Source organism: Salvelinus fontinalis, chromosome 28 (genome assembly GCF_029448725.1).
Source record: "Salvelinus fontinalis isolate EN_2023a chromosome 28, ASM2944872v1, whole genome shotgun sequence".
In the NCBI taxonomy this organism is placed as follows: Eukaryota; Metazoa; Chordata; class Actinopteri; order Salmoniformes; family Salmonidae; genus Salvelinus; species Salvelinus fontinalis.
Window position 1 is genome coordinate 1,687,540 of NC_074692.1, and position 13,737 is coordinate 1,701,276.

Below are 13,737 nucleotides of genomic sequence, written 5' to 3' on the forward strand. Positions count from 1 at the left end.
TGCCTTGATTGCCTCAATTTTCCACTCCTATGTGGCTGCAGAGCGAGGTTACTGATCGTCATGGAGATGATGGAGGGAGGCGAGCTGTTCCACAGGATCAGTCAGCACAGACACTTTACAGAGAAGATGGCTAGCCAGGTCACCAAACAGGTAACCCTAAAATGCCTCTGTGGCTCAGTTGGTAGACCAAAGTGCTTGCAACACCAAGGGTCGATTCCTATTGGGGCCACCAATATGGAAAATGTATGCACGCATGACTGTAAGTCACTTTGGATAAAAGCGTCTGCTAAATGGCGTGTATTAAATTTATGCACATTCAAACGTGACAAATTCCTCCTTCCAGGCTGCTAATGCACCCGTGCATTAATAACATAACTTCCTGTGAACGTTGTGTAGTTGAGCCTGTCTGAGTTTCCTCTGTCCCCCATCAGATCGGCCAGGCCCTGGAACACTGTCACTCATTGAATATTGCTCATCGAGACCTGAAACCAGAGAACCTGCTCTTCAAGGATAACTCCCTGGTGAGGGGATAGATGGACTTACGGGGAAACGTGCACGCGCACACACACAGCTCTTACTACAGCTGTCTAGTAACATGTTGTTGTAATAGGCTACAACCAAGCACGTTGCAAGAGTCCTTTCACCTTTTTAGGAAATATGTTCTGACATTCTCCCTTTCATGTTCAAGGATGCACCGGTGAAGTTGTGCGATTTTGGATTTGCAAAGATTGACCAGGGGGACTTGATGACCCCACAGTTCACTCCTTACTACGTTGCACCTCAAGTAAGGATGGGTGCTCTGCTCAGATCTGACACCAGTTTGGGGAGCATTTAAAAAAAAAAAAAAAAAAGTCCTGCTTCAATGAGTGTCGTCTTCTCCTCTCACCCTAGGTACTTGAGGCTCAAAGGCGACACCAGAAGGAAAAGTCTGGAATAATACCTACCTCACCCACCCCTTACACCTATAACAAGGTGAGCAATTACCCTACCTCAGCCACGACAAACCATTATCCCACAAATGGCAGCATCTCCGTTTTTTTTAAGGATTTACAATAACATCTCACAAGCATCTTCACATGCTGCAACATATTTCCACTATATGACATCAGTGTTGTTTACAGGGTTGTGTCGAGCTAACTCTTCTCCATTCTCTCTCTCTCTCTTTCTCTCTCTATCCCTATGGCCTGGCTCATTCACTTTCCCTTGCTGTGCGTACAGAGCTGTGACCTGTGGTCCATTGGGGTGATCATCTATGTGATGCTCTGTGGCTACCCTCCCTTCTACTCCAAGCACCAGAGCCGCACCATCCCCAAGGATATGCGCAAAAAGATCATGACGGCCAGCTTTGACTTCCCCGAGGACGAGTGGAGCCAGATCTCTGAAATGGCCAAGGACATTGTCCGCAAGTACGTCCCTACAGCAGGTCTTACTGTGTGTGTGTGTGCGCCAAGGATATTGTCCTCAAATACCTCCCCAACATGGATTGTGGGTGTCTCCACATTTTAAACAGATGGCATGGTTCATGAGTGATGTTTTAGGCAAAACCAATTCGGACCGCAAACAGTGCTGTATTGTTTGGATCGAGAAGGAAGACTCTAGTTCACTAATATTACTCTCCCTCTGTAGGTTGCTGAAGGTGAAGCCTGAGGAGAGGCTGACCATTGAGGGTGTACTGGAACACCCCTGGCTCAACTGCACAGAGGCCCTGGACAACGTGCTGCCCTCCGCACAGATGATGATGGACAAGGTGGGCCTGGATGGATGGACAGAGATGGAGAGCATTTATATAGCTCTCTGTCTCAAAGCATTACATAGACCCAGTCATACTTAATACAGGGCTGTGAGATTCCGGGGACCGAACTTTTGCTGCTTGCCTTAAAAACGTCAATGTTCATGGTGTAACACTTTGCCTTGTGACCCTTCCTGTTTCCCGCCAACTCTCTCCCTCTGCCAGGCAATGGTAGCAGGGATCCAGCAGGCCCATGCTGAACAGCTGGCTAACATGAGAATACAGGACCTCAACATCAGCCTCAAGCCACTCAACTCAGTCAATAACCCCATCCTGAGGAAGAGGAAACTCCTAGGGTCCGTTGGTCTCTCTGTCTGTCTGTCTTCCTGCCTGGCTTACATGCCTCTTTTGTAGTTGGTTAGGATCTGCTTCACATTGTCTGACTGTAGAGCCCATAGTGAGGAGTGACTTTCAACAGCACTGCTAAACCAAATATGTGTGTGTGCGGTTGGTGTCTGGTATATGTACATCCTAACTGTGTGTGTTTTGTGGTACAGCAGCAAGCAGAGAGATGGCTTCTTCATCCACGATCCAGAGAACGGCGGCGAGGACGCCAATGTGGCCCTGGAGAAACTCAGAGACGTCATCGCTCAGTGTATCCTCCCACAGGCTGGTCAGTCTCGCACACACACACACGCACGCACCACACACTTCACGTCAACCAATACAGGTGTACATCTCCTATTGACAATGAGAGAAAAACAGACATGTATGCACTTAAGCATTTACTTGGTATACAGCACAGACACTTGACACTTAACTGTGTTTGTGGCAGGGGAGAATGAGGACGAGAAACTGAATGAGGTGATGCATGATGCGTGGCGTTTCAACCGAGACTGCAAACTACTGCGAGACGGGCTGCAGGGCCTCAGCTGGGATGGTAGGCACAACACGGCACTATATACGGCATACAGTGTGCAATGTCAGCTTATACAGTTGAAGTCGGAAGTTTACATACACTTAGGTTGGTGTCATTAACGTTTTTTTTCAACCACTCCACAAATTTCTTGTTAACAGACTATAGTTTTGGCAAGTCGGTGAGGACATCTACTTTGTGCATGACACAAGTCATTTTTCAAACATTTGTTTACAGACAGATTATTTCACTTATAATTCACTGTATCACAATTCCAGTGGGTCAGAAGTTTACATACACTTAAGTTGACTGTGCCTTACACAGCTTGGAAAATTCCAGAAAATTATGTCATGGCTTTAGAAGCTTCTGATAGGCTAATTGACATTATTTGAGTCAAATGGAGGTGTACCTGTGGATGTATTTCAAGGCCTACCTTCAAACTCAGTGCCTCTTTGCAAAATCAAAATAAATCAGGCAAGACCTCAGAAAAAAAATTGTACACCTCCAGAAGTCTGGTTCATCCTTGGGAGCAATTTCCAAACGCCTGAAGGTACCACATTCATCTGTACCAGCAATAGTATGCAAGTATTAACACCATGGGACCACGCAGTCGTCATACAGCTCAGGAAGGAGACGTGTTCTGTCTCCTAGAGATGAACGTACTTTGGTGCGAAAAGTGCAAATCAATCCCAGAACAACAGCAAAGGACCTTGTGAAGATGCTGGAGGAAACGGGTACAAAAGTATCTATATCCACAGTAAAACGAGTCATATATCGACATAACCCGAAAGGCCGCTCAGCAAAGAAGCCACTGCTCCAAAACCGCCATAAAAAAGCCAGATTACGGTTTGCAAACTGCACATGGGGACGAAGATCACACTTTTTGGATGAATGTCCACTGGTCTGATGAAACAAAAATAGAACTGTTTGGCCATAATGACCATCATTATGTTTGGAGGAAAAAAGGGGGATGCTTGCAAGCCGAAGAACACCATCCCAACCGTGATGAACGGGGGTGGCAGCATCATGTGGGGGTGCTTTGCTGCAGGAGGGACTGGTGCTCTTCACAAAATAGATGGCATTGTGAGGTAGGAAAATTATGTGAATATATTGAAGAAATCAGTCAGGAAGTTAAAGCTTGGTCGCAAATGGGTCTTCCAAATGGACAATGACCCCAAGCATACTTCCAAAGTTGTGGCAAAATGGCTTAAGGACAACAAAGTAAATGTATTGGAGTGGCCATCACAAAGCCCTGACCTCAATCCCATAGAACATTTGTGGGCAGAATTGAAAAAGCATGTGCTAGCAAGGAGGTCTACAAACCTGACTCAGTTATACCATCTCTGTCAGGAGGAATGGGCCAAAATTCTCCCAATTTATTGTGGGAAGCTTGTGGAAGGCTACCCGAAACGTTTGACCCAAGTTAAACAATTTAAAGACAATGCAACACTCAATTAGTATTTGGTATGTGAACTTCTGACCCACTGGGAATGTGATGAAATAAATAAAAGCTGATTTAAATAATTTTCTCTACTATTAATCTGACATTTCACATTATTAAAATAAAGTGGTGATTGACCTAAGACGGGGAATGTTTACTAGAATTAAATGTCAGGAATTGTGAAAAACTGAGTTTAAATGTATTTGGCTAAGGTGTATGTAAACTTCTGACTTCAACTGTATACAGTATTCAGACCCCTTGACTTTCCACAATTTATGTTACAGCCTTATTCTAAAATTGATTAAATAGTTTTTTCCCCCCCTCATCAATCTACACACAATACACCATAAAAACAGTTTTTTTGACATGTTTGCAAATGTATAAAACATAAACTTAAATCACGTTTACCTAAGTATTCAGACCCTTTACTTTGTTGAAGAACCTTTGGCACCGTTTACAGCCTTGAGTCTTCTTGGGTATGATGATACAATCTTGGCACACCGGTATTTGGGGAGTTTCTCCCATTTTTCTCTGCCGATCCTCTCAAGCGCTGTCAGGTTGGATGGGGAGCGTTGCTGCACAGCTATTTTCAGGTCTCTCCAGAGATGTTCAATCGGGTTCAAGTCCGAGCTCTGGCTGGGCCACTCAAGGATATTCAGAAACTTGTCCCGAAGCCACTCCTGCGTTGTCTTGGCTGTGTGCTCAGGGTCATTGTCCTGTTGGAAGGTGAACCTTCGCCCCAGTCTGAGGTCCTGTGCGATCTGTAGCAGGTTTTCATCAAGGAGCTATCTTTACTTTCCTCCGTTTCTTCTTTCTCTCGATCCGGACTAGTCTCCCAGTCACTGTCGCTGAAAAACATCCCCACAGGATGATTCTGCCACCACCATGCTTCACCATAGGGATGGAGCCAGGTTTCTTCCAGACATGACGCTTGGCGTTCATGCCAAAGATTTCAATCTTGGTTTCATCAGATCAGAGAATATTTGTTTCTCATGGTCTGAGGGTCTTTAGTTCCTTTAGGAAAACTCCAAGCAGGCTCTCGTGTGCCTTTTTACTGAGGAGTAGCTTCCGCCTGGCCGCTCTACCATAAAGGCCTGATTAGTGGAGTGCTGCAGAGATGGTTGTCCTTCTGGAAGGTTCTCCAATCTCCAGAGGAATTCTGGAGCTGTATCAGAGTGACCATCGGGTTCTTGATCATCTCCCTGACCAAGGCCCTTCACCCTCGATTGCTCAGTTTGGCCGGGGGGCCAGTTCTAGGAAGAGTCTTGGTGGTTCCAAACTTCTTCTGTTTTCAAGAATGATGGAGGCCACTGTTTTCTTGGGGACCTTCAATGGTGCAGCTATTTTTTGGTACCCTTCCCCAGATCTGTGCCTCGACACAATCCTGTCTCGGAGCTCTGCGGACTGTCAACCCTGGGACCTTTATATAGACCGATATGTGCCTTTCCAAATCATGTCCAATCAATTGAATTTACCACAGGTGAACTCCAATGAAGTTGTTGAAACATCTCAAGGATGAGCAATGGAAACAGGATGCAGCTGAGCTCAATTTCAAGTCTCATAGCAAAGGGTATGATACTTAAGTATTTCTGGGCAAACATTTAAAACCTTTTCACTTTGTCATTATGGGTTATTGTGTGTAGATTGCTTTTTTTTTTTATCAGTTATTGAATTGGGCTGTAATGTAACAAAGTGGAGCAAATCTAGGGGTCTGAATACTTTCTGAAGGCACTGTACATCAACACTAATTTCTGTGGAGGAAATCCCATAATTAAAGGGAAGTTCTACCTTTTTTCAGCATAAAATTCTTATTCCTCAGTTAGTAACCTTTACCTGCTCTTGGTTAAAATCACACGATGCACAGCGGATGATGGCATCAGTGTGTCCGGATGATGTCATCGGTAAACACTTATCTTCAATCTGTTTGATTCCAAAACATAGAAAAACAATGTTTTGAAATGTGTTGTTGTTGGATGGTGCTGGAGATGAAAATGATGTTGAAAAAGAGTGGAATTTCCCTAAAATCTGGTTCTAGTCAACATTTCTTTCTTTGGTTTCCATTGTAGGACGGGCCTTCTCTGACAAAGTGGATCGCTTGAAGTTGGCTGAAGTAGTGAAACTGGCCATAGAGGAAAAGACACATTTACAAGACTCTCAGTAGCTTTTATTTATGTCTCCTTTTGTATTGTTTATTCTAACATTTTTTTTAAGCCAATGACTGTAGAGGCATTTTTATGTAAATTAACACGCTAAAACTAGGATTTTTTTTAAAGAACTCACTTGCAAGACTATTGTACTGTAGATATATTGAAAAGAGGCCTTGTTGGCACTATATTTTTTTATGAACAACTGCAAAGAATAAAAAAATCCTTATATTTTTGTAAAAAAGAAGAGGAAAATCACAAAAATATTATTTTCTGTTATAATTTCCAATTTTTACAAGCTGCTTGTCCTGGATGTCCATGATGATGTTTTAATCTCACTCGTTTTTATTTCATTTGATTCTTATTCCTTTACCTTTTTAACAATGCTACAAATTGTATTTATTTCACAAAGAAACCCTTATTTTTGATCATGAAGCCTGATGTTTGATCATTCTGTCAATTGAACAATATGGTTCTCTAAAGCAGACAGAAGAACTAGGCTTAGACTTGGGTTGTTCCCCCACTGGGTGGTAAGTGGTCCAGGGGGGAGGGAGAGGGACCTCAGTGGAAGTGTGAGGGTCTCCTGTTTAGCTCCAGTAGTTCGCTGAGATTACTGCTGTTGTACCTTGAAGCTGCTCTGCTTCAAACTAGATATCAGCAACAGTCAACTTTATTACGTAATGTGCAATAGTAATTTAAAGCATGTGCATAATTTGTACATAGGTTCTATATACATAAATGTTCTAAAATACACAATGCCCAAAAGTATGTGCACACCTGCTCGTTGAACATCCCATTACAAAATCATGGGCATTAATATGGAGCTGGTCCAAATAGCCTGTCTTCAGTTGCAACACTCACTACTAAGTTCCAAACTACCTCTGGAAGCAAAGTCAGCGCAAGAACTGTTCGTCCGTCGGGAGCTTCATGAAATGGGTTTCCATGGCCGAGCAGCCATACACAAGCCTAAGATCACCATGTGCGATGCCAAGCGATTGGCTGGAGTGGTCTAAAGCTCGCCGACACTGGAGCAGTGGAAATGTGTTCTCTGGAGTGATGAATCATGCTTCACCATCTGGCATGAATCATGTTTCACCATCTGGCAGTCCGATGGGTGAATCTGGGTTTGGCGGATGCCAGGAGAGCGCTACCTTCCAAAATGCATAGTGCCAACTGTAAAGTTTGGTGGAGGCGGAATAATGGTCTGTGGCTGTTTTTCACGGTTCGGGCTAGGCCCCTTAGTTCCATTGAAGGGAAGTCTTAACGCTACAGCATACAATGACATTCTAGAGGATTCTGTGCTTCGAAATGGTTTGTCGAGATCGGTGTGGAAGAACTTGAATGGCTTGCACAGAGCCCTGACCTCAACCCCATCGAACACCTCTGGGATGAATTGCAACACCGTCTGCGAGCCAGGCCTAATCGCCAAACATCAGTGCCGGACCTCACTAATGCTCTTGTAGTTTAATGGAAGCAAATCTCTACAGCAATGTTCCAACATCTAGTGGAAAGCCTTCCCAGAAGAGTGGAGGCTGTTATAGCAGCAAAGGGGGGAGCAACTCAATTTTAATGCTGATGATTTTGGAATGAGATGTTTGACAAGCAGGTGTTCACATACTTTTGGTCTAGTAGTGTATATTTATGTATGTAAAGTCTTATTTATGGCTAACATGGACTCTCAGACCACAGGGTCAAGAGCTTAGAGAACACTAAACAAGACTGATAAAAAATGCAATGTAGGTTTTCTACTACAGTACTTGATTATTTGTTACTTGTATGTATGGTATAATATCTTAAAATGTTTAAACATTTTCAAATGTTCAGTACCAGTCAAAAGTTTGGACACACCTGCTCATTCAAGGGTTTTTCTTTATTTGTACTATTTTCAAGATTGTAGAATAATAGTGAAGACATCAAAACTATGAAATAACACATATGGAATCATGCAGTAACCAAAAAAGTGTTAAAACAAATCAAAATATTTGTTATTTTAGATTATTCAAAGTAGCCACCCTTTGCCTTGATGACTTTGCACACTCTTGGCATTCTCTCAACCAGCTTCACATGGGATGTTTTTCCAACAGTCTTGAAGGAGTAGCCACATTCTGAGCACTTGTTGGCTGCTTTTCCTTCACTGGAGTGCTTCATCATCTGATGCAGCGCTCCATCCATCACTCCTTCTTTGTCAAATTGCCCTTACACAGCCTGGAGGTGTGTTGGGTCATTGTCCTGTTGAAAATCAAATGATAATCCCACTAAGCGCACAACAGATGGGATGGCGTATCGCTGCAGAATGCTGTGGTAGTCATGCTGGTTAAGTGTGCCATGAATTCTAAATAAATCACTGACAGTGTCACCAGCAAAGCACCATCACAACACCTCCATGCTACACGGTGGGAACTACCTATGCGGAGATCATCCGTTCATCTACTCTACGTCTCACAAAGATACGGTGGTTGGAACCAAACATATCACATTTTGACTTATCAGAACAAAGGACAGATTTCCACCAGTCTAATGTCCATTGCTAGTGTTTCTTGCCCAAGCAAGTCTTCTTATTGGTGCCCTTTAGTAGTGGTTTCTTTGCAGCAATTTGACCATGAAGGCCTGCTTCACGCAGTCTGAACAGTTGATGTTGAGATGTGTCTGTTACTTGAACTCTGAAGCATTTATTTGGGCTGCAATTTCTAAGGCTGGTAACTCCAATGAACTTATCCTCTGCTGCAGAGGATAACTCTGGGTCTTCCTTTCCTGTGGTGGTCCTCATGAGAGCCAGTTTCATCATAGCGCTTGATGGTTTTTGCGACTGCACTTGAATAAACTTTCAAAGTGCTTGAAATGTTCCTGAATGACTGTTCTTCATGTCTTAAAGTACTGATGGACTGTCATTTCTCTTTACTTATTTAAGCTGTTCTTCCCATAATATGGACTTGGTCTTTTACCAAATAGGGCTAGCTTCTGTATACCACCCCAACCTTGTCACAACACAACTCATAGGCTCAAACGCATTAAGATGGAAAGAAATAACACAAATTAACTTTGAACAAGGCACACGTGTTAATTAAAATGCATTCCAGATTACTATGAAGCTGGTTGAGAGAATGCCAAGATTGTGCAAAGCTGTCCTCAAGGAAAATGGTGGCTACTTTGAAGAATCTCAAATATAAAATATATTTTGATTTGTTTAACACTTTTTTTTGTTGGGGTTACTACATGACTATATGTGTTATTTCATAGTTTTTATTTCTTCATTGTGATTCTACATTGTAGAAAATGGTAAAAATGAAGAAAAACCCTTGAATGAGTATGTGTCCAAACATTTGACTGGTACTGCATACAGTTGAAGTCAAAAGTTTACATACACCTTAGCCAAATACATTTAAACTCAGTTTTTCACAATTCCTGACATTTAATCCTAGCAAAAATTCCCTCTTCGGTCAGTTAGGATCACCACTTTATTTTAAGAATGTGAAATGTCAGAATAATAGTAGAGATTTATTTCAGCTTTTATTTCTTTCATCACATTCCCAGTGGGTCAGAAGTTTACATACACTCGATTAGTATTTGGTAGCATTGCCTTTAAAGTGTTTAACATGGGCCAAACGTTTCGGGTAGCCTTCCACAAGCTTCCCAGAATAAATTGGGTGAATTTTGCCCCATTTCTCCTGACAGAGCTGGTGTAACTGAGTCAGGTTTGTAGGCCTCCTTGCTCGCACACGCTTTTTCAGTTCTGCCCACAAATGTTCTATAGGATTGAGGTCAGGGCTTTGTGATGGCCACTCCAATACCTTGACTTTGTTGTGCTTAAGCCATTTTGCCACAACTTTGGAAGTATGCTTGGGGTCATTGTCCATTTGGAAGACCCATTTGCGATGAAGCTTTAACTTCATGACTGATGTTTTGAGATGCTGCTTCAATATATCCACATCATTTTACTTCTTCATGATGCCATCTATTTTGTGAAATGCACCTGTCCATCCTGCAGCAAAGCACCCCCACAACATAATGCTGCCAATTCCCGTGCTTCACCGTTGGGATGGTGTACTTCGGCTTGCAAGCCTCCCCCTTTTTCCTCCAAACATAACGATGGTCATTATGGCCAAACAGTTCTATTTTTGTTTCATCAGACCAGAGGACATTTCTCCAAAAAGTACAATCTTTGTCCCCATGTGCAGTTGCAAACCGTAGTCTGGCTTTTTTATGGCGGTTTTGGAGCAGTGGCTTCTTCCTTGCTGAGCAGCCTTTCAGGTTATGTCGATATAGGACTCGTTTTACTGTGGATATAGATACTTTTGTACCCGTTTCCTACAGCATCTTCACAAGGTCCTTTGCTGTTGTTCTGGGATTGATTTGCACTTTTTGCACCATAGTACATTCATCTCTAGGAGACAGAACGCGTCTCCTTCCTGAGCGGTATGACGACTGCGTGGTCCCATGGTGTTTATGCTTGCGTACTATTGTTTGTACAGATGAACGTGGTACCTTCAGGCGTTTGGAAATTGCCCCCAAGGATGAACCAGACTTCTGGAGGTCTACAATTTTTTTCTGTCTTGGCTGATTTCTTTTGATTCTCCCATGTCAAGCAACGAGGCACTGAGTTTGAAGGTAGGCCTTAAAATACATCCACAGGTACACCGCCAATTGACTCAAATGATGTCAATTAGCCTATCAGAAGCTTCTAAATCCATGACATCATTTTCTGGAGTTTTCCCAGCTGTTTAAAGGCACAGTCAACTTAGTGTATGTAAACTTCTGACCCCCTGGAATTGTGATACAGTGAAATGATCTATCTGTAAACCATTGTTGGAAACATTACTTGTCATGCACAAAGTAGATGTCCTAACCGACTTGCCAAAACTATAGTTTGTTATTAACAAGACATTTGTGGAGTGGTTGAAAAACAAGTTTTAATGACTCCAACCTGAGTGTATGTAAACTTCAGACTTCAACTGTACATTTGAACCTTCCTATGGACTTAAGTCTTAGCATTATTTGCGCATTGTGCCCCTTGCAGGCACTTCCACTGAGGTGAATAACATTAGGAAATAAATCATTTAGATTTTCTTCTTAATCGATGTGCTGAATGTGTTGACTCCCTGTTTGGCCATGAAAATACTGAATGAATCTTACATTCAAGTGTATTGAGCAAGGGTTGGTTGCAATGTCAATGCATATTGTCTTATTGTTAGACTGTTTTCCTCAATTCATATTTGATCAAAGCAATGACTGCAATTGTGTGTGTGTTTGGAGGCATATGAATCAATGCTGATGTTGTCCCCCAAACTGCTACCTACCCCTGCAATAACCTGTTGTGCATGGGAACAGCTGGAAGAGAGGCTAGTGATGTGTAGCCGAAGTAAGAAGCTAGATATTAGGCCATTCATTAGCTAAATATTAGGGCTATAGGCTAAATATTTACCATTCAAAGTGCAAGAAAAAAAGTTAACAGATTATGAAATGGCAGATCCAGGCTGTGCTCTGGTCGCAGGGCATGCAAAGCTCCGCTATTGATTAGGCCTACGTTTTTAGACAAGACAATTATTATACCTGGGCTACAACAGTGAAAATCGAGTGAGTACACAATTATTGTCCATAGGCTGTAAACTGTAGTGATGTAGGCTAATTTGATAAACCGCTCAAATGTCCAGTTTTGTTTCAGGCTGAAATAACTGCTTAGGCTTACAGCCTAGGACCGACTATGCAACCGTTTGGGTCTATTCTCAAAAGTTTAGAAGGTCCAGAAAGGTACATTAGCAGGCCACTCATGTATGTCTTTTGTCAGGATATATGTAGCCCAGTGTTAAGATTAGCCGACTGGAGGAAAATACGAGCTAAATATGAGCCTATTCAAGTTAGAAGCATATTAGCCCATAATTCATAAGCTCATTGTGAGGCTTAATACTGCAGTGGATATATCCAGTCAATTTACACAGCAGAAAATTTTATTAGATAACGAAGTCATAGGTAGCCTTACACTATGTACGCTCCCTCCCAGTCCCCAGGTACCAGCTCGAAAAGCTACCCTATTTCAGTTTTTTTAGGGACAAGAAATGTATCCTACCTAGGCTGCAACAACACAACGTAATGAAGAATGTTATTATTGTTAAGTGGGTACAAATCTCTAGTGTAGGGCTCCTGAGTGGCGCACCGGTCTAAGGCACTATCTCAGTGCTAGAGGCGTCACTCCAGACACCCTGGTTCGAATCCAGGCTGTATAACAACCGGCCGTGGTTGGGAGTCCCATAGGGCGGCACACAATTGGCCCAGCGTCGTCCGGGTTTGGCCGGTTTAGGCCGTCATTGTAAATAAGAATTTGTTCTTAACTGATTTGCCTAGTTAAATAATGGTTAAAACAATTTGTCATTTGAATAACCGCTCAAAAGCCTGGTGTTTTGAATGCATATTCATTTCCAAATAACTGCATCCAGCCCCATAACTGGGCAACCATTTGGATCAGTTATGGGCGTTTTCTCTGCAGTTTAGCCTACATACTCCAGGAACATTAGCAGGCCATTAGGGTGTATTTTTTCCGGATGTATCTGCGAACAGAAACATGCTAAAGCAAGGATTTCTAGTGGCGCGCATATGAATTATGATATTGCGTGAGCGCGGAAGAAGTTATATCCATAGTTTCCACGTTTTTGCTTCTTTGTTTTAAAAGCATTTGAAAATTAGGTGAATACTTCTCAATCATTCTGATTTGTGTTCTGATTGTGACATGTTGTAAAAATTCTCACAGTGTGAAATGCTGCTGTCAGATCTTGCCATAGGTTTTGGATATGATTCAGATCTGGCCACTTCACTCGCCATTCAAGAACAGTCCAGTTCACAATTCCTGGGTGCTTTTTTAAAAAATCTCTGGAGTTGTGCTGCTGGAAGACGCACAACCTTCAATGGAGACCCAGTTCTTGGACACTGGGTTGAACATTGGACTAAAAAACACCTAACAATCTGCTGATTTCATGATGCCTTGTGCACTTTCAAGGCCCGCAGTACCAGATGCAACAAAGCAACCCAACAGAATTACCAGACCTCCCCATGTTTGATTGTAGGGAGGGTGTCAGTTAACACTGATCTGTATTGTCTTCAGAACATTTTCCCCTGGATTTTTGGCTTGTTTAGGTGGGTTTTTAAAAAGTTAAATCACGCTTTCTTGTCTCCTTCAGCAGTGGGGTCTTCCTATGTCTACCAATGACCAAATGAAGCATTCAAAGAAAAAAATACACTCCCCACAATTCATTACGGGTGAGGTTCGATAATACTGTGGGGTTTCTTTGCTGCCCCTGGTACTGGGGGCCTTGAATGTGTGCAAATCTTCAGATTATCAATGTGTTTTGGAGTGCAATGTCCAACCCAGTGCCAAAAAACTGTTGAAGATTGTGGGTCTTCCAACAGGACGACAACCCCAAACACACACAAAAAAGCACCCTGGAATGGTTCAAGAAGAAACGCTGGACTTTTCTTGAGTGGCCAGTGACGAGTCCAGATCTAAATCCCACCCATAACC

At 42.6% G+C, this 13,737-nt stretch overlaps 1 protein-coding gene across 3 annotated transcripts in view; it reads left to right on the forward strand.

Annotated features, from left to right (window-relative positions):
* Positions 1 to 11,301, forward strand: part of LOC129825939 (MAP kinase-activated protein kinase 5-like) — a 28,070-nt gene extending 16,769 nt beyond the window's left edge. For 2 of the 3 annotated variants that reach the window (XM_055886078.1, XM_055886076.1), the window contains exons 5-14: positions 42 to 150; positions 432 to 521; positions 689 to 784; positions 892 to 972; positions 1,219 to 1,406; positions 1,627 to 1,747; positions 1,955 to 2,085; positions 2,287 to 2,402; positions 2,565 to 2,669; positions 6,153 to 11,301. In XM_055886078.1, coding sequence (XP_055742053.1) covers positions 42 to 150; positions 432 to 521; positions 689 to 784; positions 892 to 972; positions 1,219 to 1,406; positions 1,627 to 1,747; positions 1,955 to 2,085; positions 2,287 to 2,402; positions 2,565 to 2,669; positions 6,153 to 6,247 — 1,132 coding nt within the window. In that variant the 3' untranslated portion in view covers positions 6,248 to 11,301. The remainder of the gene's footprint in view (positions 1 to 41; positions 151 to 431; positions 522 to 688; positions 785 to 891; positions 973 to 1,218; positions 1,407 to 1,626; positions 1,748 to 1,954; positions 2,086 to 2,286; positions 2,403 to 2,564; positions 2,670 to 6,152) is intronic. The other variant, XM_055886077.1, reaches the window with a different exon arrangement.
* The last annotated feature ends 2,436 nt before the right edge of the window (positions 11,302 to 13,737 follow it).